The sequence below is a fragment of the Balaenoptera physalus genome (assembly GCF_965194825.1).
Source record: "Balaenoptera physalus genome assembly, chromosome: 11".
NCBI classification, from domain to species: domain Eukaryota; kingdom Metazoa; phylum Chordata; class Mammalia; order Artiodactyla; family Balaenopteridae; genus Balaenoptera; species Balaenoptera physalus.
In genome coordinates, this window is record NC_138896.1 from 40,388,308 (window position 1) to 40,413,897 (window position 25,590).

At 39.1% G+C, this 25,590-nt stretch overlaps 1 protein-coding gene across 2 annotated transcripts in view; it reads left to right on the forward strand.

Annotated features, from left to right (window-relative positions):
- Positions 1-25,590, forward strand: part of NUDT3 (nudix hydrolase 3) — a 117,395-nt gene that overhangs the window by 38,203 nt on the left and 53,602 nt on the right. The window contains exon 2 of one of the 2 annotated variants that reach the window (XM_082415077.1): positions 2,241-2,321. The exons of the other annotated variant lie outside the window; for it this stretch is intronic. Coding sequence (XP_082271203.1) covers positions 2,241-2,321 — 81 coding nt within the window. The remainder of the gene's footprint in view (positions 1-2,240; positions 2,322-25,590) is intronic. 2 annotated transcript variants of the gene reach the window in all.

Consider the following 25,590-nt stretch of genomic DNA (forward strand, 5'->3'; position numbering starts at 1 on the left):
ATCACAGTGTGAAGACCAGGCACAGGAGGAAGGAAGGCAGCCAGTTTCACTATCTTACCAACTCCTTAAACTTCAAATTCTGTGCCTTTCTCCAGGTTACATGACAGCATGGTTTCTCACACTGAGGCCAGAGAACTAAGCTGAATTGGAACTGGGCTCTCTGAACCCTCTTCAGAGCAAAGGATATGGTCATGTTTGGGTTCAAAGAACATCCCAAAGATGTCTTGTAGAATGGGGCCAGGAAGGCAGCAAAACAAAGTCTGTCCTAATGGACATGTGCAAGTAGTCAGAAACATTTTCTTTGGACTTTGAGTAACAACTTGCCATGTTCTTTGAGGAATCACCAATTCTTTAAAATAAACCAGAAAAAAATGTAACACTTTCTAAATATTGTTTCAGGGTCTTATTCAACCATTTCCTTTCTTTTTAATCTTTCAGGTAATAGACTTATAATAAACTGCCTGTAGGAAATCTTGGCTTTGTCTCCAAGATTATGAGTATTACGTGTCTTAGCAGAGGCGCTTGTGTTAGTCGTTTTAGGGAGAAGTCAGGATTAGTCTCCTGTCTCTGGAGTCTCTACCAGCTAGCTGCTTGTGCTGCTTACGGTTCCTGAGAAGACCCTCTTGGCCCCTGCCCAGCTCATGGCCAGCTGTAATCGTCTGTAGAAATTTTTTAAAAATCTCTTCACCATCCTGGGGTGGCATGTTATAAACAAATGATTTTAAGTAAAAGATGAATCACTTTAGATCAATTTATTGGTTTTTCTCAGACAGGTCTTCCCTGGCTCTCTTTAACATAGCTCTCCAAGTCACACACTGTCACATCATGCTATTTCATCATCTTCCTAGCACCTATCACTGTCTAATATTACCATATTTCTCCTTTACATGACTCCCTCCCTTAACACTGAGTCCACGAGAGCAGCAGTCTCCTCTGTCTTGCTTACCAGTGTAGCCCAGTGCCTAGACAAGATGCATACACATTCCCAAGAGATAGTTTTTGAATGAATCAGTGAATGTCAATATATATTTCCACCTTTCTCATTCACATAGTTTAAAATAATCACATAAGAGAAGTGATTTGTCAACAGGTAAATTGTTTGGTACTTAATGCATATTAAAACGCACAGTGAGATGTAGCTTTGCATTATGGTTTACAAAATAGACAAAAGTTGCTAACATGATGTTTGGAATTTTTACCATTAAATTAAACTACTAGTTTATTTCATTATTTTAGAATAATTTTATTTCTAACTGATGAGAAACGAGAGATTTCAGGATGCTTTTTGCAAGTACAGTATCTTTCAGTATATAACATTGAAGGTGTGAGTAACCTTTAATTCCCACTAGTAAAAAGTCAAGATGGAGATATTACTCATCATTATATTTTTTCTTTTGCTATTAGCTTTTGAAGTATGGGGACATATTCATGTCACATATAGATTTTGATCCGTTGAATGCAACTTACAGATCTGGTAGAAATAATTTTGAAAGAAATTTGTATAAATATATTTATGTTCCTTGTAAACTTACATTTTTATACTAGTGTTCCTTCTCTATCCTGTATTCAACTATAATAGATTCAATGATCTGTTATAGGTTGTGACATGATAATCATTTGTGTTGATAGGATCTCAAAGGATGGGTAGGATTTGCATATTGATTTTTTTGTTGTTTAGATTTAGACACTGTCATCAATTTCAAAATTGTTGTTAGTAAAAATACATATTTAAAAATATAAGTTTTTTGAAAAGCTTCTACAGAAGGGAAACAACAGGTTAAACTCTTGTTGGAAATATTGAAAATGATGCAGGAGTCTTTTCAGTGCTAGAGAACAAAAGGCTTGAGCTTCTATGTGAGAGCAAAACCTTAGTTCATTTAAATTTAGTTATACTTGCAGTGACTGACAATAAGGACAACTTAAGAGCTATTACAATTTCCTATGCCATTCTTGTTTTCTGACTTTTTACAATCATCTAAACATGTTTCTTGATGTCCAACAGAGGTAGATAAAAACAGTCTTTGTAATATAGTAATTTGACAGCAGTAGAAAATACCAGCAGAGAAATTTGTGACCTGAAACAAAGTGTGGTCAAGTTTAGTCTTACTTGAGAACTTAACTCAATCTGGTTAGTTAGCAAATGGATTCCTTGTGTAGCTTCCCAAGGATGAAGCTAGGAACAGATACTGGGAGACAGCCAGGAGTCTCTGCCACATTTCTCTTCTTCCTGCTTTTCCTAGGCTGCCACACCATCACCCTCACCCACAAATCAAGCATGGAGTGTAGAGGAAGTTTCTTTTGACTGGAGGCAGGGGTGCAGGGTGAGGTGAATGGTGGGAGTGACAGTTGTAACTGTCAAGATGGGTTACAAGGTTCCATCCAGCGCAGCGGCAGAATCAGTGCTGGGCTTTGACTACATGATTTTTTCCTTTGTGAGGATGACTGTGGAGTAGGAATCATTTTTCTGGCATTTCAAGAGACTGATAGCTAGACTAATTTTGAACTGGACATGTGAAAGTTATAAATGTGCAATTACTAAAAATATGTGCTGATCAGAACTCTCACCTAGTCATGTTTAATACATCTATTTTGGGCCCACTTCCCACTGCCAAGACTCCCTAATCTCCCACAACTGCTGAGTTTGCTACCTACCCTTAAATGACAAGACTGCTTCCCTCCCTCCTTTTAATGGGCTAGGATAAAAATTCAGTTATTTATCAATGCTGCGGGTGAATGAGGAGTTAAGTCTGCCCTTTGTGTTTTTATTTCCCTTTGCTTATTTGTCACTTTTGCTAATATATTTTGCATAGCTACCTTCCTCTAGTGGAAGTGACTAAGTGCCAGTACTTGTTAACTTGCAAAGGGACCCAAGTAACCCCTTATCCTTCTTGAGGTGAGTGTGTGGATCTGGAGGCCTCCCAGGCTCTGCTGGCTTGGAACCGAATGAACCTTGGCACGCCTGCTAGTGTATAATACAGCCTCACAGATCATCAACCAGTTATAAACATCTGTTGGGTTTTGGTTACCCAGAAAAGTGGAGAGGAAGATGATATTCTTGCTAGCTTTGAGTGTTGTGATTGTTACTGTATATGCTGAGCATGTTTTGCAAATTTAAACCACTTGCTGTAGAACTGAAGCTGCAACAAGTGTTATTTGCCCTTTATTCAGCTGCAGGCTCCCAGGACTCTCACGAGTGTTAGCTAATGGATAGTGCTACAGCCGTCAAACGGAGTCAGGTGTGGAGGAAAGAACATGTTTTTTTGTTTTTTTTTTAATTTTTATTTTTTTTTCATTGGAGTAAAATTGCTTTACAATGTTGTGTTAGTTTCTGCTGTACAATGAAGTGAATCAGCTATATGTATGCCTATATTCCCTCCCTCTTGGACCTCCCCCCACCCCCCCACCCCCGCTGCCATCTAGGTCATCACATAGCACTGAGCTGAGCTCCCTGTGCTATACAGCAGGTTCCCACTAGCTATCTGTTTTACACATGGCAGTGTATTTATGTCAAACCTAATCTCCCAATTCGGCCCACCCTCCCCTTCCCCCACTGTGTCCACATGTCCATTCTCTACGTCTGCGTCTCTATTCCTGCCCTACAAATAGGTTCATCTGTACCATTTTTCTAGATTCCACATATATGAGTTAATATACGATATTTGTTTTTCTCTTTCTGGCTTACTTCACTCTGTATGACAGACTCTAGGTCCATCCACATCTCTACAAATGACCCAATTTCGTTCCTTCTTATGGCTGAGTAATTTTCCATTGTATATATGTACCACATCTTCTTTATCCATTCATCTGTCATTGGACATTTAAGTTGTTTCCATGTCCTGACTATTGTAAATAGTGCTGCAATGAACACTGGGGTACATGTATCCTTTTGAATTATGGTTTTCTCAGGGTATATGCCCAGTAGTGGCATATACTATGGTCATATGGTAGTTCTATTTTTAGCTTATTAAGGAACCTCCATACTGTTCTCCGTAGTGGCTGTATCAATTTACATTCCCACCAACAGTGCAGGAGGGTTCCCTTTTCTCCACACCCTCTCCAGCATTTATTGTTTGTAGATTTTTTGATGATGGCCATTCTGACCTGTGTGAGGTGATACCTCATTGTAGTTTTGATTTGCATTTCTCTAATAATTAGTGATGTTGAGCATCTTTTCAAGTGCCTCTTGGCCATCTGTATATCTTCTTTGGTGAAATGTCTATTTAGTTCTTCCGCCCATTTTTTAATTGAGTTGTTTGTTTTTTTGATGTTGAGCTCCATGAGCTGTTTGTATATTTTGGAGATTAATCCTTTGTCAGTTGTTTCATTTGCAAATATTTTCTCCCATTCTGAGGGTTGTCTTTTCGTCCTGTTTATGGTTTTCTTTGCTGTGCAAAAGCTTTTAAGTTTCTTTAGGTCCCATTTGTTTATTTTTGTTTTTATTTTCATTACTCTAGGAGATGGGTCAAAAAAGGTCTTGCTGTAGTTTGTGTCAAAGAGTGTTTTTCCTGTGTTTTCCTCTAAGAGTTTTATAGTATCTGGTCTTACATTTAGGTCTTTAATCCATCTGGAGTTTATTTTTGTGTATGGTGTTAGGTAGCGTTCTGATTTCATTCTTTTACATGTAGCTGTCCAGTTTTCCCAGCACCACTTATTGAAGAGGCTTCCTTTTCTCCATTGTATGTTCTTGCCTCCTTTGTCAAGGATAAGGTGACCGTATGTTCGTGGGTTTATCTCTGGGCTTTCTATCCTGTTACATTGACTTGTATTTCTGTTTTTGTGCCAGTACCATACTGTCTTGATTACTGTAGAGTCATGTCTGTACTTCAGGTCTGAGTTACCCTCTTGAAATCACAGTTTCTTCAAGTGTAAAATAGAAATATGTCCACTAACATCATCTCATTCCTAGGGTCATTGTGAGAATTAAGTTAGATTATATTTACATGCATAGCACTTGGGACATTCTAAATTGCTATAAAAATATTAGTTAAACTGTTACTAATAATCCTAAGAGTTCAGATTGAGCCTTTACCGGTCCTTTAAAGGAATCCAGCAATAGCTTTTTAAAATATATTCAATACCTTTAAAAAATATTTTAATACTTTTTTTTTTTTTATGGCCACACCGTGCAGCATGCGGGATCTTGGTTCCCCGACCAGGGATCACACTTGTGCCCCCTGCAGTGGAAGCACAGAGTCTTAACCACTGGACCGCCAGGGAAGTCCCTAATACTTTTTTTTTAAATAGACTTTATTTTTTAGAGCAGTTTTAGGTTCACAGCAAAACTGAGTGGAAAGTACAGAGTACTCATATATGTCCTCTGCCCCCACGCACTTATAACCTTCCCCACTATCAACATCACCCACCAGAGTGATGCGTGTGTTACGATCAGTGATTCCATATTGATATATCATTATCACCCAAAGTTCATAGTTTACGTTAGGATTGACTTTTGGTGTTGTATGTACATTCTGTGGATTTTGACAAATGTGTAATGACATGTATCCGTCGTTAGAGTATCATACAGAATAGTTTCACTGCCCTAAAAATCCTCCATGCTCTGCCTATTCATCTGTCCCTTCCCACAGTCCCTGGCAGCCACTGATTTTTTTTAACGTCTCCATAGTTTTGCCTTTTCCAAAATGTCATAGTTGGAATCATACAGTATGTAGCTTTTTCAGATTGGCTTCTTTCCTTTAGTAGTATGCATTTAAGGTTCCTCCATGTCTTTTCATGGCTTAATAGCTCATTTCTTTTTAGCACTGAATAATATTCCATTTTCTGGATATACCACAGCTTATTTATCGATTAACCTGCTGAAGGACACCTGGTTGCTTCCAAGTTTTGGTAATCATGAATAAAGCTGCTATAAATGTTTGTGTACAGGTTTTTGTGTGGACACAAGTTTTCAACCCCTTTGGGTAAACACAAAGGAGCATGATTGCTGAATCCTTTGGTAAGAGTATGTTTAGTTTTGTAAGAAACCACCAAACTGTCTTCCAAAGTGGCTGTACAATTTGCATTCCCACCAGCAGTGAATGAGAATTCCTGTTGCTCTGCATTCTTACCAGCCTTTGGTGTTTTCATGTTCTGGATTTTGGCCATTCTAATAGGTGTGTAATGGTATCTCCTTTTTTTTTTTTTTAATTTGCAATTCCCTAATGCCAAATGAGGTTGAGCGTCTTTTCTTATGCTTATTTGCCATCTGTATATCTTCTTTGGTGAGGTGACTGTTCAGGTCTTTTACCTATTTTTTAATTAGGTTGGTCATTTTCTTATTGTGAGTTTTAGGAGTTCTTTGTATATTTTGAATAAGTTCTTTATTGGATATGTCTTTTGCAAATGTTATCTCCCAGTCTGTGCCTTGTCTTCTCATTCTCTTGATATCTGGTACATTTTTACTTTCTGGGAGAAAGAGTCTAGTTAGTTGAGGTTTTTCTTGTGGTGAGGGGGCGTGGAATAAGAGTTTACTATTTCCCATTCTTACTGGTCAGGCATTCTGCCTTCCTTCAGAAGTTAAGTAATTATTAGGACATTCTTAAAACTAATTTTACCACCTCACACCCACTTTAAAAAAATGGAAAATAACAAGTCTTAGGATATGGAGAAATTGGATACCTGTATGTTGTTGATGGGAATGTAAAATGGTTCAGTCGCTATGGAAACAGTTTGGTGGTCTTGAAAGTTAAACAGAATTATGTTTGATCCTGCAATTCCACTCCTGGATATATATGGAAAACAATTGAAAACAGGTACTCAAATATTTGTACACAATGTTCAACACTATTCATGATAGCTAAAGGTAGAAACAACCAAATGTCCATCAATAAATGAATAGATAAAACAATTGTAATATATGCATAAAATGGACTGTTATTAGTCATAAAAAGGAATGAAGTACTGATACATGCTACATTGTGGATGAACCTCAGAAACATGCTGAGTAAATGAAGCCAGACCTTTTGATCGCATGTTGTATGATTCCATTTATATGAAATATGCAAAATAGGCAAATCCATAGGTGCAGAAAACAGATTGATGGTTACCAGAGGCTGGAGGTCTGGGGTCTGGAATGAGGAGTAACTGTTTAATGGGTATGAGGTTTTATTTTGGGGTGACAAGAGTGTTTTGCAGCTAGAGGTGGTGGTTTCACAGCATTGTAAATATACTAAATTCCACCTAATTGTTCACTTTAAATGGTTAATTTTGTTATGTGTACTTCACCTCAATTTTTTTAAAAAGATATTTTTTTAAAAGCAGTTTTTTTTAAGACTGTAGTAACTTTTAAAAAGTATTCTCTTAAAAATTTTCCTTTTAGAGTGGTCTGTTTTAAATAGCAACTTATAATTCATTATAATTTCATGGGTAAAAAGGCTTTGTTTTCTGCATACTTCATTGGGTGGGTGTTGTGAGGCCATTTCATTCTCCAAATGCTTTGAACTATAATTGAGAGACGAATTTAGCATCAAATTGTTAAAGTTTTAGAGGCACTGCAAAAATATGGCCAAATTAATTGTTCAGGAATGATGCTTTTCCAGAGTAAGGTAGAGTAATGATTGACTTGGCCTTTTGATGGTTGAAAAAAAGAATGTCAAGGTTAATTTATAATTTTGATTTTCTTTACTTTAAGAAAAAGATTTGAGAGAGCTTGCATTAAAAATATATGAAACAGGGACTTCCCTGGCAGTCCAGCGGTTAAGACTCCACGCTTTCACAGCAGAGGGCATGGGTTTGATCCCTGGTTGGGGAACTAAGATCCCTCATGCCATGTGGTGTGGCCAAAAAATAAAAAAATAATAAATAAAAAAATATATGAAGCAGATCAGCTAAAAATTAAGAAAGATCTGTGGAAGAGATGTTCCAAGAATGGGCAGTTGTCCGCTAAATCTAGCTCTCCCATGGGTTAGCTAAAAAGAAAGAGGAAAAGATGATAGGAGTAATGGCTTTTTAATGTCTGATAAAAGAACACATATAAGTTAATATAGAAATAGACTTTTCCTGACATTACATTTTAAGATGCATTTATAGAGCAAATTATCATATGTAGGGAATTTGAACATATAATGACAATGCCTTTAAATGTGGTTTGTACCACAATGAGGTATCACCTCACACCAGTCAGAATGGCCATCATCAAAAAATCTACAAACAATAAATGCTGGAGAGGGTGTGGAGAAAAGGGAACCCTCCTGCACTGTTGGTGGGAATGTAAATTGATACAGCCGCTATGGAGAACAGTATGGAGGTTCCTTAAAATCTAAAACTAAAATTACCATATGACCCAGCAATCCCACTACTGGGCATATACCCTGAGAAAACCGTAATTCAAAAAGAATCATGTCCCACAATGTTCATTGCAGCACTATTTACAATAGCCAGGACATGGAAGCAACCCAAATGTCTATCAACAGATGAATGGATAAAGAAGATGTGGTACCTATATACAATGGAATATTACTCGGCCATAAAATGGAATGAAATTGAGTTATTTGTAGTGAGGTGGTTGGACCCAGAGTCTGTCATACGGAGTGAAGTAAGTCAGGAAGAGAAAAACAAATACCATATGCTAATGCATATATGTGGAATTATAAAAAGCGGTACTGATGAACCTAGTAGCAAGGCAGGAATAAAGACACAGATGTAGAGAATGGACTTGAGGGCACGGGGGTGGGGGGCGGGGTGGAGAGGAAGCTGGGATGAAGTGAGAGCGAGCACTGACATATATACACTACCAAATGTAAAATGGATGGCTAGTTGGAAGCTGCTGCATAGCACAGGGAGATCAGTTCGGTGTTTTGTGACAACCTAGAGGGATGGGATAGGGAGGGTGGGAGGGAGGGGATATGGGGATATATGTATACATATAGCTGATTCACTTTGTTATACAGCAGAAACTAACACAACATTGTAAAGCATTTATACTCCAATAAAGATGTGAAAAAAAAATGTGGTTTGTAGAAGATCCAGAATTGTTCTTCATTTGGTCATTTATAATGTTTAATGAGCTCTTAAGTTAAATTTACTTTTGAATAGGCAGTACATTTACATGGTTCAAAATTTAAAAGGCACAAGTGTGATACAGTGAAAATTCTCCCTTCCATGCTTATTCCCCCAGTTACCCAGTTTCTTTCCCCATAAGACAACCTGTGTTATCAGTTTCTTGTGACTCTTACAGTAGTTGTTAATTATATAAGATTTATTTATACTCATTTTCTATGGATTTGGAGTAATTAAAACATCTTGGGTCTATAATAAACCCCCTCTTTCTACATTTACTTCTGTTTATTCTGAGTCTTAGAGCATTGGATTGTCTTCAAGTAAAGAACTCTTAGCCAAGAATTCTCAATCTTAATGCAGTTGCTACCTAGTTTTCTTCTGTAATTTCTAGTGATACTCCCCCATCTTCCTTTTTATGTTGTTGTTTTTATTTTATTTACTTATTTTTTTAATAGATCTTTATTGGAGTATAATTGCTTCACAATACTGTGTTAGTTTCTGTTGTACAACAAAGTGAATCGGCCATGTGCATACATATATCCCCATATCCCCTCCCTTTTGAGCCTCCCCCATCTTCCTAAACAGAGTAAATAAAGTGTAATTTGTAGTAAAATGAAAGTTTGACAGTTAAATTTAGTTCAGTTAGGAACATAAAAATTTGTGAAATATAGTACTTGAAATTACATAAAACTGTTTTCCTTTTAAAAATTATCTTTCTATCTTAACTCTTGTATAGTTAAATGTTTGTTTTGTTCCTGGTGCACCATGTATATCTGGCCCATTTTTTTTTCTTATTTTTTGTAAGAACGATAAGCTGGAGTTCACACACATGTGGTCAGAATTGCAAAAGAACAGTTGTTTATGACCTGCCTGCCCCTGCTTATTGCTCTCCTGGCCCCACCATAAGGCCTGCCTTTCCTGGACATCTGGTCGTGTCTATCTATATCTGGTCAATATAGTTTAGCTGGGCAAACTATAGCCATGAAATAAACCGTCACGGTTTAGACTACATTGGTGTAAAGTAAAAATTTCTTTTTTGCTTTTAAAAAGAATTTCTCTTAGTCGTGATTGTGCTTATGTATGGAATTAAGATTATTTTAATAGTAACCTGTAAAAATTTATGACTTATTTTAAATAATAAGCAATAGGATAGAGTTATATCAGTAACAAAAAACAGTAAACTTAAGAAATGGGCAAGATCTGTGCAAAGGAAACTTTAAAAATGTTATTGAGAGGACTTGAACAAATGGAAAAAATACCATATTCTTAAGTAGGAAGGTTCAACATCATAAGATGTAAATTCTTGCTAAGTTAATTTCTACATTAACTTGATCTTTGTAGAAATTACAAGTAGTTTTCTTTAAACCACTCCAGCAATTTCTAAAGTTCAAATGGATAAGCAAACATAGAGGAATAGCCAGTAAAATTCTGAAAAAGAAGAGTGAAGGTTGGGAGTGGTGATGTCTAATTCATTTAAACTGTATAGCAAAGTTATTTATTTTTTTTAAAGGGATTTTTGATTTTTATTTTTTATTTATTTTTTTGGCTGTGTTGGGTTTTCATTGCTGCGCACGGGCTTTCTCTAGTTGCGGTCATCAGGGGCTACTCTTTGTTGTGGTGCCCAGGCTTCTCATTGCAGTGGCTTCTCTTGTTGCAGAGCATGGGCTCTAGGTGCGCGGGCTTCAGTAGTTGTGACGTGTGGGCTCAGTAGTTGCAGCGTGCGGACTCTCCAGTGCACGGGCTTCAGTAGTTGTGGCACACAGGCTCAGTAGTTGTGGCTTGCGGGCTCTAGAGCGCAGGCTCAGTAGTTGTGGCACATGGGCTTACTTGCTCTGTGGCATGTGAGATCTTCCTGGACCAGGGGTTGAACCCATGTCCCCTGCATTGGCAGGCGGATTCTTTTCTTTTTTAACATCTTTATTGGAGTATAATTGCTTTACAATGGTGTGTTAGTTTCTGCTTTATAACAAAGTGAATCAGCTATACATATACATATATCCCCATGTCTCCTCCCTCTTGCATCTCCCTCTCACCCTCCCTATCCCACCCTCTAGATGGTCATGAAGCACCAAGCTGATCTCCCTGTGCTGTGCGACTGGCAGGTGGATTCTTAACCATTGTGCCACCAGGGAAGTCCTGCAAAGTTATGATGTTAAAATAAAATGCTAGTGAATTGGATCATGAATAGACAGATGAATCAGTGGAACAGAATGCATGTAGGAACAACTGGCACATCATCTAGAAAAAAATAAAGTTGGATTCTTCACTATTGTTCATATCAGGATAATTTCCATTGTAGATGGGAAGTATACACATTTAAAAAACAAAACCGTAAATTGCTAGAAGAAAGCATGAGGTAATTTCATTACAATCTTGGACTGGGGTAGGACCTTCTAATTATGTTATCTAATTCAAGTCATAAAAGGAAAGATTTGAAAGACCTATGTAAGTGGAAAGCTACACCTTGTTCATGGAATAGAAGACATTACAGTTCTCCCCATATTAATCTATTAGTTTTTGTGTTACTAATCAGAATCCCAGCATTTAAAAAAAAAAATACTCATTCCAAAATATATATGGAAGTACAAAGGGCTAAGAGTAACCAAGACATTTTTTTAAAAGCCTTTTCATTATGGAAAATTTCAAATCTGTACAAAAGTAGACCATATAGTATAATGAGCCCCCATGTACTCCTCACTCAGCTTCAACTGTTATCACCTCATGGTTAATTTTGTTTCATATATTATCACTAGCCACTCCTCCCACTCCTGTATTATCTTGGATTAAATCTTAGGTATTATATAATTTTATTCATAAATTTTCAGCAAGTACTTTTTTTTAAAAGGGAACACTCTTTAAAAAAAAACCCCAGGGGTGGCTGGAGAAGACGGCTGAAGAGTAAGACGCGGAGATCACCTTCCTCCCCACAGATACATCAGAAATACATCTACACGTGGAACTGCTCCTATAGAATACCTACTGAACGCTGGCAGAAGACCTCAGACCTCCCAAAAGGCAAGAAACTCCCCACGTACCTGGGTAGGGCAAAAGAAAAAAGAAATAACAGAGACAAAAGAATAGGGACGGGACCTGCACCAGTGGGAGGGAGCTGTGAAGGAGGAAAGGTTTCCACACACTAGGAAGGCCCTTCGCGGGCGGAGACTGCGGGTGGCAGAGGGGGGGAAGCTTCGGAGCCACGGAGGAGAGCACAGCCACAGGGGTGCGGAGGGCAAAGTGGAGAGATTCCCGCATGGAGGATCGGTGCCGACCAGCACTCACCAGCCCGAGAGGCTTGTCTGCTCACCCGCCGGGGCGGGCGGGGGCTGGGAGCTGAGGCTCCGGCTTCGGAGGAGGTTGGATCCCAGGGAGAGGACTGGGGTTGGCGGCGTGAACACAGCCTGAAGGGGTTAGTGCACCACGACTAGCCGGGAGGGAGTCCGGGAAAAGGTCTGGACCTGCCAAAGAGGCAAGAGACTTTTTCTTGCCTCTCTGTTTCCTGGTGCACAAGGAGAGGGGATTCAGAGCGCCGCTTTTAGGAGCTCCACAGACGGGCGCGAGCCGCGGCTATCAGCGCGGACCTCAGAGACGGGCATGAGACGCTAAGGCTGCTGCTGCCGCCACCAAGAAGCCAGTGTGCAAGCACAGGTCACTATCCACACTGCCCCTCCTGGGAGCCTGTGCCGCCCGCCACTGCCAGGGTCCTGTGATCCAGGGACAACTTCCCCGGGAGAATGCAGGGCGCACATCAGGCTGGTGCAACGTCATGCTGGCCTCTGCCGCCTCAGGCTCGCCCTGCATCCGTACCCCTCCCTCCCCCCGGCCTGAGTGAGCCAGAGCCCCCGAAGCAGCTGCTCCTTTAACCCCGTCCTGTCTGAGCAAAGAACAGACGCTCTCAGGCGACCTACACGCAGAGGCGGGGCCAAATCCAAAGCTGAACCCCGGGAGCTGTGCAAACAAAGAAGAGAAAGGGAAATCTCTCCCAGCAGCCTCAGGAGCAGTGGATTAAAGCTCCACAATCAACTTGATGTACCTGCATTTGTGGAATACCTGAATAGACAAAGAATCATCCCAAATTGAGGAGGTGGATTTTGGGAGCAAGATACATTATTTTCTCCCCTTTTCCTCTTTTTGTGAGCGTGTATGTGTATGCTTCTGTGTGAGATTTTGTCTGTATAGCTTTGCTTTCACCATTTGTCCTAGGATTCTGTCCATCCGTTTTTGTTTTCTGTTTTTTTTACTTAAAAAAAATTTTTTTCCTAATAACTTTATTTTATCTTACTTTATTATTTTATTTTATCCTCTTTCTTTCTTTCTTTCTATTTTTTCTCCCTTTTATTCTGAGCCGTGTGGATGAAAGACTCTTGGTGCTCCAGCCAGGCATCAGGGCTGTGCCTCTGAGGTGGGAGAGCCAACTTCAGGACACTGGTCCACAAGAGACCTCCCAGCTCCACGTAATATCAAACGTTGAAAATCTCCCAGAGGTCTCCATCTCAACACCAAGACCCAGCTTCACTCAACGACCAGCAGGCTACAGTGCTGGACACCCTATGCCAACAACTAGCAAGACAGGAACACGGCCCCATCCATTAGCAGAGAGGCTGCCTAAAATCATAATAAGGCCACCGACACCCCAAAACACACCACCAGACATGGACCTGCCCACCAGAAAGACAAGATCCAGCCTCATCCACCAGAACACAGGCACTAGTCCCCTCCGCCAGGAAGCCTACACAACCCACTGAACCAACCTTAGCCACTGGCGACAGACACCAAAAACAACAGGAACTACGAATCTACAGCCTGTGAAAAGGCCCCAAACACAGAAAGATAAGCAAAATGAGAAGACAGAAAAACACACAGCAGATGAAGGAGCAAGGTAAAAACACACCAGACCTAACAAATGAAGAGGAAATAGGCAGTCTACCTGAGAAAGAATTCAGAATAATGATAGTAAAGATGATCCAAAATCTTGGAAATAGAATAGACAAAATGCAAGAAACATTTAACAAGGACCTAGAAGAACTAAAGAGGAACCAAGCAACGATGAACAACACAATAAATGAAATTAAAAATAGAAGGGATCAATAGCAGAATAACTGAGGCAGAAGAACGGATAAGTGACCTGGAAGATAAAATAGTGGAAATAACTACTGCAGAGCAAAATAAAGAAAAAAGAATGAAAAGAACTGAGGACAGTCTCAGGGACCTCTGGGACAACATTAAATGCACCAACATTCGAATTATAGGGGTCCCAGAAGAAGAAGAGAAAAAGAAAGGGACTGAGAAAGTATTTGAAGAGATTATAGTTGAAAACTTGCCTAATATGGGAAAGGAAATAGTTAATCAAGTCCTGGAAGCACAGAGAGTCCCATACAGGATAAATCCAAGGAGAAACACGCCAAGACACATATTAATCAAACTATCAAAAATTAAATATAAAGAAAACATATTAAAAGCAGCAAGGGAAAAACAACAAATAACACACAAGGGAATCCCCATAAGGTTAACAGCTGATCTTTCAGCAGAAACTCTGCAAGCCAGAAGGGAGTGGCAGGACATATTTAAAGTGATGAAGGAGAAAAACCTACAACCAAGATTACTCTACCCAGCAAGGATCCCATTCAGATTTGACGGAGAAATTAAAACCTTTACAGACAAGCAAAAGCTGAGAGAGTTCAGCACCACCAAGCCAGCTTTATAACAAATGCTAAAGGAACTTCTCTAGGCAAGAAACACAAGAGAAGGAAAACACCTACAATAACAAACCCAAAACAATTAAGAAAATGGGAATAGGAACATACATATCGATAATTACCTTAAATGTAAATGCATTAAATGCTCCCACCAAAAGACACAGACTGGCTGAATGGATACAAAAACAAGACCCGTATATATGCTGTTTACAGGAGACCCACTTCAGACCTAGGGACACATACAGACTGAAAGTGAGGGGATGGAAAAAGATATTCCATGCAAATGGAAATCAAAAGAAAGCTGGAGTAGCAATTCTCATATCAGACAAAATAGACTTTAAAATAAAGACTATTACATAATGATCAAGGGATCGATCCAAGAAGAAGATATAGCAACTGTAAATATTTATGCACCCAACATAGGAGCACCTCAATACATAAGGCAAATACTAACAGCCATAAAAGGGGAAATCGACAATAACACAATCATAGTAGGGGACTTTAACACCCCATTTTCACCAATGGACAGATCATCCAAAATGAAAATAAATAAGGAAACACAAGCTTTAAATGATACATTAAACAAGATGGACTTAATTGATATTTATAGGACATTCCACCCAAAAACAACAGAATACACATTTTTCTCAAGTGCTCATGGAACATCCTCCAGGATAGATCATATCTTGGGTCACAAATCAAGCCTTGGTAAATTTAAGAAAATTGAAATCGTATCAAGTATCTTTTCTGACCACAACGCTATGAGACTAGATATCAATTACAGGAAAAGATGTGTAAAAAATACCAACACATGGAGGCTAAACAATACACTACTTAATAACGAAATGATCACTGAAGAAATCAAAGGGGAAATCAAAAAATACCTAGAAACAAATGACAATGGAGACATGACGACCCAAAACCTATGGGATGCAGCAAAAGCAGTTCTAAGAGGGAAATTTATAGCAATACAATCCTACCTTAAGAAAAAGGAAACATCTCAAATAAACAACCTAACCTTGCACCTAAAGCAATTAGAGAAAGAAGAACAAAAGAACCCCAAAGTTAGCAGAAGGAAAGAAATCATAAAGACCAGATCAGAAATAAATGAAAAAGAAATGGAGGAAACGATAACAAAGATCAATAAAACTAAAAGCTGGTTCTTTGAGAAGATAAACAAAATTGATAAACCATTAGCCAGACTCATCAAGAAAAAAAGGGAGAAGACTCAAATCAATAGAATTAGAAGTGAAAAAGGAGAAGTAACAACTGACACTGCAGAAATACAAATGGTCATGAGAGATTACTATAAGCAACTCTATGCCAATCAAATGGACAACCTGGAAGAAATGGACAAATTCTTAGAAATGCACAACTTGCCGAGACTGAACCAGGAAGAAATAGAAAATATGAACAGACCAGTCACAAGCACTGAAATTGAAACTGTGATTAAAAATCTTCCAGCAAACAAAAGCGCAGGACCAGATGGCTTCACAGGTGAATTCTATCAAGCGTTTAGAGAAGAGCTAACACCTATCCTTCTCAAACTCTTCCAAAATATTGCAGAAGGAGGAACACTCCCCAACTCATTCTACGAGGCCACCATCAATCACGGTGATACCAAAACCAGACAAAGATGTCACAAAGAAAGAAAGCTACAGGCCAATATCACTGATGAACATAGATGCAAAAATCCTCAACAAAATACTAGCAAACAGAATCCAACAGCACATTAAAAGGATCATACACCATGATCAAGTGGGGTTTATGCCAGGAATGCAAGGATTCTTCAATATACACAAATCAATCAACGTGATACACCATATTAACAAATTGAAGGAGAAAAACCACATGATCATCTCAATAGATGCAGAGAAAGCTTTCGACAAAATTCAACACCCATTTATGATAAAAGCCCTGCAGAAAGTAGGCGTAGAGGGAACTTTCCTCACCATAATAAAGGCCATATATGACAAACCCACAGCCAACATCGTCCTCAGTGGTGAAAAACTGAAACCATTTCCACTAAGATCAGGAACAAGACAAGGTTGCCCACTCTCACCACTGTTCTTCAACATAGTTTTGGAAGTTTTAGCCACAGCAATCAGAGAAGAGAAAGCAATAAAAGGAATCCAAATTGGAAAAGAAGAAGTAAAACTGTCACTGTTTGCAGATGACATGATACTATACATAGAGAATCCTAAAGATGCTACCAGAAAACTACTAGAGCTAATCAATGAATTTGGTAAAGTAGCAGGATACAAAAATAATGCACAGAAATCTTTTGCATTCCTATACACTAATGATGAAAAATCGGAAAGTGAAGTTAAGAAAACACTCCCATTTACCATTGCAACAAAAAGAATAAAATATCTAGGAATAAACCTACGTAAGGAGACAAAAGACCTGTATGCAGGGAATTATAAGACACTGATGAAAGAAATCAAAGATGATACAAATAGATGGAGAGATATACCATGTTCTTGGATTGGAAGAATCAACATTGTGAAAATGACTATACTACCCAAAGCAATAAAGGAATAAAGGAATAAAGGCACAGACCTACTAGAGAATGGACTTGAGGATATGGGGAGGTGGAAGGGTAAGCTGTGACAAAGTGAGAGAGTGACATGGACATATGTACACTACCAAACGTAAAATAGATAGCTAGGCGGAAGCAACAGCATAGCACAGGGAGATTAGCTCGGTGCTTTGTGACCACCTAGAGGGGTGGGATAGGGAGGATGGGAGGGAGGGAGATGCAAGAGGGAAGAGATTTGGGAACATATGTATATGTATAACTAATGCACTTTGTTACAAAGTAGAAACTAACACACCATTGTAAAGCAATTATATTCCAATAAAGATGTTAAAAAAACCCCACAGTATCATAATTATACCTTAAAAAGTTCATATAGAAAAGAAAAATGACTGATAATTTCCCCTCACTTTACCATTATTCCTCAAATTAATGAGTTAATGTATATCAAGTATGTTTCAATCCATGAGTTCACATTGATGATTTAAAACAAAACAAAACTGGCAACCACTGAAGGATACCAGTGAACCAACTCATTAATTTGGAGAATAATGGTAAATTGAGGAGAAATACCATTTATTTGATGTTTCATACTTAGTGTTTTAATCTATTACAGTTATTCTTATTGACCTAACTGTAGGAGCCTCTTCAAGTTGACTCCTGAGTCCTTTTGATATAACTCTAGAGATTTTTGATAGCTTGTTCAATATCTGGTATAACAAGTTATTTCAGACTTATCTTGTACATTTCCTAACTCAGTCATAGAATCAGCCATATCAGGAATGAAAGTACAGCATTCCATAGAAAGAATCAATACAGATTCTATGAATATTAAAAGGGTAATAGGGAATATTATCAACCATTTTAAGGTAATCAAATTGATACTTTAAATGAAATGGGCAAATTTTTTGAAAGACACAAACTATTACAGTTGGAAGCAGTTGGTCCTGGAACCAGTCCCCCTCAGGTACCAAAGGATGACTGTATATCAGATCATCACGTTGTACACTTTAAATGTATACAGTTTTATTTGTCAGTAAATAAATAAATAAATGTGAAACGTTACCTCATTAAAGCTGGAGAGGGGGAACACTCATCAGATTGGCAAAAAAGAAAGGATTATACAATTGATTACATAAAAACAGAAAGCTTTTTTTTTTTTTTTTCTTTTCAATTTTTGGCTGCATTGGGTCTTCGTTGCTGCGTGTGGGCTTTCTCTAGTTGCGGCGAGCGGGAGCTACTCTTCGTTGTGGTGCACGGGCGTCTCATTGCAGTGGCTTCTCTTGTTGCAAAGCATGGGCTGTAGGCACACGGGCTTCAGTAGTTGTGGCATGTGGGCTCAGTAGTTGTGGCTCACGGGCTCTAGAGCTCGGGCTGAGTAGCTGTGGCACACGGGCTTAGTTGCTCCGCGGCATATGAGATCTTCCCAGACCAGGGATCGAACCCGTGTTTCCTGCATTGGCAGGAGGATTCTTAACCGCTGTGCCACGAGGGAAGTCCCCAGAAAGCTTTTATGTGGCAAAATCACTATAAAGTCAAATCAGTGATCACTAGGCTAATTTGTTTAATATATAAAGAGCTTCTCCCAATCAGTAATAAAAAGACCAATAACCCAACAGAAAAGTGGGCAAAGAATATGAAAAGGAAACATGAATGACTTAAACATATGAAAGATGCTGTACCATTCTTGTAATAAGAGAAATTGAAACTAAAAGGAGACGCGCTACACTTATCAGATTGCTTAATATAAAAAATTGGTGTATAAAATAGATAACTAATAAGAACCTGCTGTACAGCACAGGAAACTCTATTCAATACTCTGTAATGGCCTATACAGGAAAAGAATCTAAAAAAAACAAAGAGTGGATATATGTATATGTATAGCTGATTCAGTTTGCTGTACACCTGAAACTAACACAACATTGTAAATCAACTATACTCCAATAAAAATTTTTTAAAAAATTGGATAATAGCATGTTTTGTCAGGGATATGTGGGAATAGTCAGTCTCATATGCTACTGGCAGGCATATAAACTGGTACAACTTCTGTGGAAGGCAAAGTGCCAGTATTTATTAAAATTACAAATGTGTCTATCTTTGACACGGTAGTTCCTGTCTTAGGTTTTATGAAGAAACTACCTTTACCACGATGCAGATGACCTCTGTGTTGCCAAATCCAGTGGTCAGTTCTCAGTCCTCATCTTGACCTCTTAGTAGCATTTAACCCAATTGATCCTTCTGTCCTCTTTCAAAAGCTTTGCTTGGCTTCTTGCACGCCCCACGCTTAGTTTTCTTTCTCCCTCGTTTCTTCTCTCCTTTGTTCAGTCCTTCAAAAAATAAATAGCCCCAGGGCCCAGGCCAGGAGTGCTCCAGACTTCTCTAAGTCATGTCACCCAAATTCCATGTACTGCCACATATTAATCTCCACCTCTGACCTCTTTGCTGAACTTCATAATCCAACTGCCTTCTCAGCAACTCCATTTGTGTGTTGGATAGGCACCACAGACTTAACACATGCAAAACTGAACTCTTGGTATTACCCTCTAAATCTACTCTTCCCACTGTTTTCCCATTTTGTCCGTTTGCTCAGGCCAAGGCACTGGAGTCATCTTTGACTTCCTTCTTTGTCTCATAGCCCACATCAGGAATTCTCTTGGCTCTCCCTTTGAAAGTAGAGACAGAATGTTATCACTTCTCACCGCCCCCAATGCTACCTCTGTAAACCATCATCACTCCTCTCCTGGGACAATTATAAATCCTCCTAACTAGTCTCCTTATCCCATCTTTGTTCCACCTTGCATTCTGTTCTCTACACTGCACCCCAGTGAGTGTTAAAATACTTGCTTAGAACCCCTCAGGAGGGGCGTTCGTCTTCACTTGGGTTGGGATCCCAAGTCCTTACTTCCTTAACCCGTTGTGTGCAGCCCGCTATGACCTCTCTCCTTCCTCCCACTCTCTCCTTTGCTAATTCTGCTTTAGCCACTATAGCTTTCTTACTTTGAGTCCAAGTTCCTCATTGCCTGAGGGCAGGACCTTTGTTCCTGAGGGTACCTTTGCTGAGATGCCTTTCCCTAGAGAGCCAAGGCTTGTTTCCTCACTTTGATCAGGTCTGTGCTCAAATATTACCTCTTTTTTTTTTTTAATTTATTTATTTTTGGCTGTGTTGGGTCTTCGTTTCTGTGCGAGGGCTTTCTCTAGTTGTGGCAAGCGGGGGCCACTCTTCATCGCGGCGCACGGGCCTCTCACTATCGCGGCCTCTCTTGTTGCGGAGCACAGGCTCCAGACGCGCAGGCTCAGTAGTTGTGGCTCACGGGCCCAGTTGCTCCGCGGCATGTGGGATCTTCCCAGACCAGGGCTCGAACCCGTGTCCCCTGCATTGGCAGGCAGATTCTCAACCACTGCGCCACCAGGGAAGCCCTAAAATATTACCTCTTATAAGAGACCTTCCCTGACCTCCCTATGTAAAAGAGTACTCTGTTAATTTCTTCTTCCTTATTTGACCTTATTTATCTTGTTAGTACATACCACTTGACATTATTTTTGTTTATTGTCTGTCTTCTCCCATTAGATTGTATGTTCCACAAGAGCAGGGTCATTGTTTTGCTTGTTGCTCTATCCACAGTGCATAGAACACTGATTGGCACTGCATAGGTATTAAGTGAATATTCATCGAATGAATGAGTGATTGAATGTATAAATGCTACCAATATATTCACATGTGGGAAATGGTTCATATATAGGGCTATTTATTGTAGCATTGTTTTAGTAGCAGAAACTGGAAATGCCCAAAATGTCCATCAAGAGGGCTGGTTAAATAAATTATGGTACATCTGTATAATAAAAATCTCCAGCAGTTACTATATGATTTCATTTATGTGAAGATCCGGAACAGGCAAAACTAATCTGTGGTAGTATAATTCATAATAACAATTGCCTCTGGGTCAGGGACATTGACAGGATAGAGGCACAGGGAACTTTCTGGGGAGATGGAAACGTGTATCTTTTTTTTTTTTTTTTTTGAAACGTGTATCTTTGTAGGAGTGTGGGTTCAAGCACATGTATAAGTCAGAGTCATCATACTGTACCCTGATGATCTATACATTCCAGTGTGCATGAATTATACTTGTTACAACAAAACACAGTTGCTAAAAATAAAAAACAACAGAAATAAACGAATGACTGTATATCAACCTAGTAGCATCATCATACAGAAAATAAATCTTTCATGTGATTTTAAAACAGTATTTTGATTGACCGTCTCTAGTGGGATCTATCCTTAGGCTAAGAAGAACTACCAAGAAATCTTAAACTGGTCTTAGTAGTTTTACGGTTAATAGTACTGTTAATTTGAAACTATTAAATTATAGGACAACTCAAATAGATAATTATATTGTTATTTTCAGCATAAAAAATAAAAACATAAAATTCAAGAAGTTAAAAAGCTTAGTAACTTTTGGGCTTCCCTGGTGGCACAGTGGTTGAGAGTCCGCCTCCCAGTGCAGGGGACACGGGTTCAAGCCCTGGTCCGGGAAGATCCCACATGCCACAGAGTAAGTAAACCCGTGTGCCACAATTACTGAGCCTGCTCTCTAGAGCCCACGAGCCAGAACTACTGAAGCCCGTGCGCCTAGAGCCTGTGCTCCGCAACAAGAGAAGCCACCGCAATGAGAAGCCTGCGCACCACAATGACGAGTAGCCCACGCTCACCACAACTAGAGAAAGCCCGCGCGCAGCAACGAAGGCCCAACGCAGCCAAAAATAAATAAAATAAATAGATTTATTAAAAAAAAAATGTATGCTATCCTCCTCTAAAAAGTAGACAGCATACAACTGTGGTTTAAACTTTGACATCTTATATTAGGTTGAAATGTGATTAATATGTTTGATGCTCCTTTGGGGACACAATACCTGCCTTTTTACAGTGTATTCCTATAGTCCTAGGACTGTGTGTGGGAAAATAATGTAGTTTATGGATGTCAGGAATGCTGTTCCTGTGGCTTTGTTTTAATGACCTGAAGAAACTTGAGCATTCTAAATATTTCATTCACTCTGTTTGGCTTTCAGAAATTTCCTAGGGAATAATGCTTGGCATTATTCTTGCTCAATTATAAAAGTCCGAAATGCTTGTTCTAAAATATTCAAGCTATACACAAGGTTTTAAAGTGAAATGCCTCCTCCTCCTCAGTGCCACCAATTATACTGTACAGAGGCAACCACTGTTTCTTGGGTGAATGCTTTCAAATGGACGTTTAAATTGAGATTTTAGAAGTTCCCATAATATACGGAGAGTGTAGGAAGCTTAACTTTTCCTGTAGTATCTCAAGCTGTTTTTTCCTTTCCCACCTGCTTCTCTCCTGTATTTCTCTCTCTTGAGAAATGGATATCTCTATCCACCTATTGACCCCAGTTAGAAGCCATAGCCTCTGCATCCCTTTCACGGCACCCTAATTTCTGGTTAATTACCACTTCCTATCATTGCTGTCTCCTAAATATGACTTGAATCCACTTGCTGCTCCCCTTCTCCAGGGACGCGGATTACATCCAGCTCCCTTATCCTCTCTAACTGAACTCTGTCCCACCTCCCACCCATCACTCATTCAGCCTCCAGATTCAAGCTTCTGAAACACAAGTGAGATTGCCTTCTTCCTCCTCAGAAACCAAGGAGGATTCCCAGTTACCTTCAGTTGCCATAACTCTTTGATGTACTTGTTATATGAACTTTTTATACTGGTCTCAGTTAATTTATCAGCCTCCTCTGTTGCCCTCTTCCTCCTTCCCATCATGTACCCTTCACCATATCAAACTACTTGAATTTCTCAGCATTCTCTGGATATAATATACTGTTTCCTGCATCTGTGGCTTTGTGATTGCAGTGCCCCTTGCCTGGAACACCTCTCCTTTCTGGGCTCAGTAAATTTCTCCTCTAGGCCCAACTCAAATGTTCCCTCTTGAGAAGTATTCTGGAACCCTCTCAGAATCTTCTTTCCTTCATAATAGTCTTTACCAACATGATGTTGTGGCTGCTTGGGCCCTTCATTAGATCAAGGGTTGGCAAACTTTTTCCATAAAGGACTAGATAGTAAATATTTTTGATCTCTGTGAGGACTACTCAACTTTGCCATTGAAGCTTGAAAGTAGCTGTAGACTGTAGGTAAATGAATGAGCATGGCTGCGTTTTAATAAACTTTATCTATGGACACTGAAATTTGAATTTCATATCAGCTCACGTGTCACAATATTATTCTTATGATTTTTTTCAACCTTTTGAAAATGTAAAAACCATTCTTAAGTCATGGGCCATACAGAAACAGGTGGTAGGCTAGATTTGACCCAGGGGCCATAGTTTGACAGTCCGGGCATTAGAGGGTGGGCTGTTCAAGGGTAGGCTTTGTATATTTTTGTACATCACCCCCACCCCCACCCCCCATGCCTCAATTCATTTCTAAGCAAGTAATGACTGAATAGCATTTTTTTGTGGAATAAATGCTTAAGTAAAGAATCACTTGAAATATGTAGTTTCTTTTTTTTTTCCAATTTTTTTTAACTTGAAGTATAGTTGATTTACAATGTTGTGCCAGTCTCTGCTGTGCAGCAAAGTTACTCAGTTATACACATATATATATTCTTTTTTTATGTAGTTTCTAAACAAATGTGAAGACTAATGGAACTTCACATTGAGAATTACTAGTCATTTTTTATATTTATTAATAAACATTTTCAGAAAAGAAAGTGTTAAAAAGTTGCATAATATAGAGGAGCTCGTAGTGCCTCTCTATGTAGAAGACAGCTCTGGCCAGGAAAGATATAATAAGTAAGCAAATAGTCTCTGTTCACAGAAGAGAATAGTGGAAAGTGCTCCAAATTCTTAATTTGAATCAGAGATTAGATTAAAATACCTTCTCCATCCTTTCCTTGTACCTGGCCTGGAGAAAATCATGTCATGGCTTTTATCCAGTGGTGGCTAAGTTTTCAGAGGGTTTTTCATATGCTGCTAGCTACATCATGGATGTAACAGGCTCTCAGTCGTCTGGCTGTCAGTCAGGCCTATAGCCTGTGGTTTGAATCCTGGCTCAGTGCTATCCTTTCTATGTCCTTCACCACATCACCAAATCATCTAAGGCTTGGTTTCCTCATCAGTATAATGGCAAGAATTACATAATGCCTGGCTTGTATGATTGTTTGAAAATTAGGGATAGTATGTTAAAAATAGAACATGTAAAATAGCAGCACCTAGCACAAAGTGGGCACTGAATAAATACTACCTGCTGTTGTTTTTGTTTGTTTCCCCCAGTATTAGTCGTTTTTTGTTGTTGTCTTTTTTTTCATTATTTACAAGAATTGTGGGAGGGAGTTAAGGTTTACAGGAACAACTCAATCATTCCAGTAAGTTATGTTCAGACAGTGTGATCCAGCAACTTTAAGTCTTTGTTTTTATTTTTATATAACCTGCAAATACAGCCAAGTTTACTGGGTTTCTTTTCTTTTTCAAGATTTGTTTTTGATATGCACCATTTTTAAAGTCTTTATTGAATTTATTATAATATTGCTTCTGTTTCATGTTTTGGTTTTTTGGCCTTGAGGCATGTGGGATCTTAGCTCCCCAACCAGGGATTGAACCCTCACCCCTGCACTGGAAGGTGAAGTCTTAACCACTGGACCGCCAGGGAAGTCCCTTTACTAGGTTTCTTTAGTCGTCTTTTTAGAAATTAAAAAAGTCATTGAATACCAGGTAATATAAAGTGCTGTGTGTGGTTATCTTAACATTTGGACATTCATTTGGAAAGACAGGGCAGTACACTCAATCACATAGAACTCTAGCAGTATACTCCATACCCTGGGATATCTGTTCTTAAAATACCTTGTTCCTCCCAAAGTAAAAACTGTGCAGAATATCTGGTCATATCCCAGTCTTTGTACTAGGCAGAGAATTTCCTCTTTTGTTACATAAACAACCTGATTAGCTAGATAAAATGAAGGGATTTTGTAAACTGACTGTTTATGTCTACTTGTTCCTCCTTTTTAGCAGTATTCTGAGCTCCTGTGTAGGGAAAAAAAATAGCTGAAGGGTAAAATTACTTTAAAACTCTAAGAACTGAAACTGCTATTGGTTGGCCCTGTGATAATTTATTGATTTAATTTGAATAAGCTTTTTCACCTCATACTCAGCATTATTCATCTTTTAAACATTTTATAGGGTCCTTGTGTCCAAGAACTTGTGGCAGCTGTTCTTTAAAACATTCTGTTAAAAAAATGGTAAATTTGGGGAATTCCCTGGCAGTCCAGTGGTTAGGACTCCACGCTTCCACTGCAAGGGACACGGGTTCAATCCCTGGTCGGAGAGCTAAGATCCCGCGAGCCAGAGAA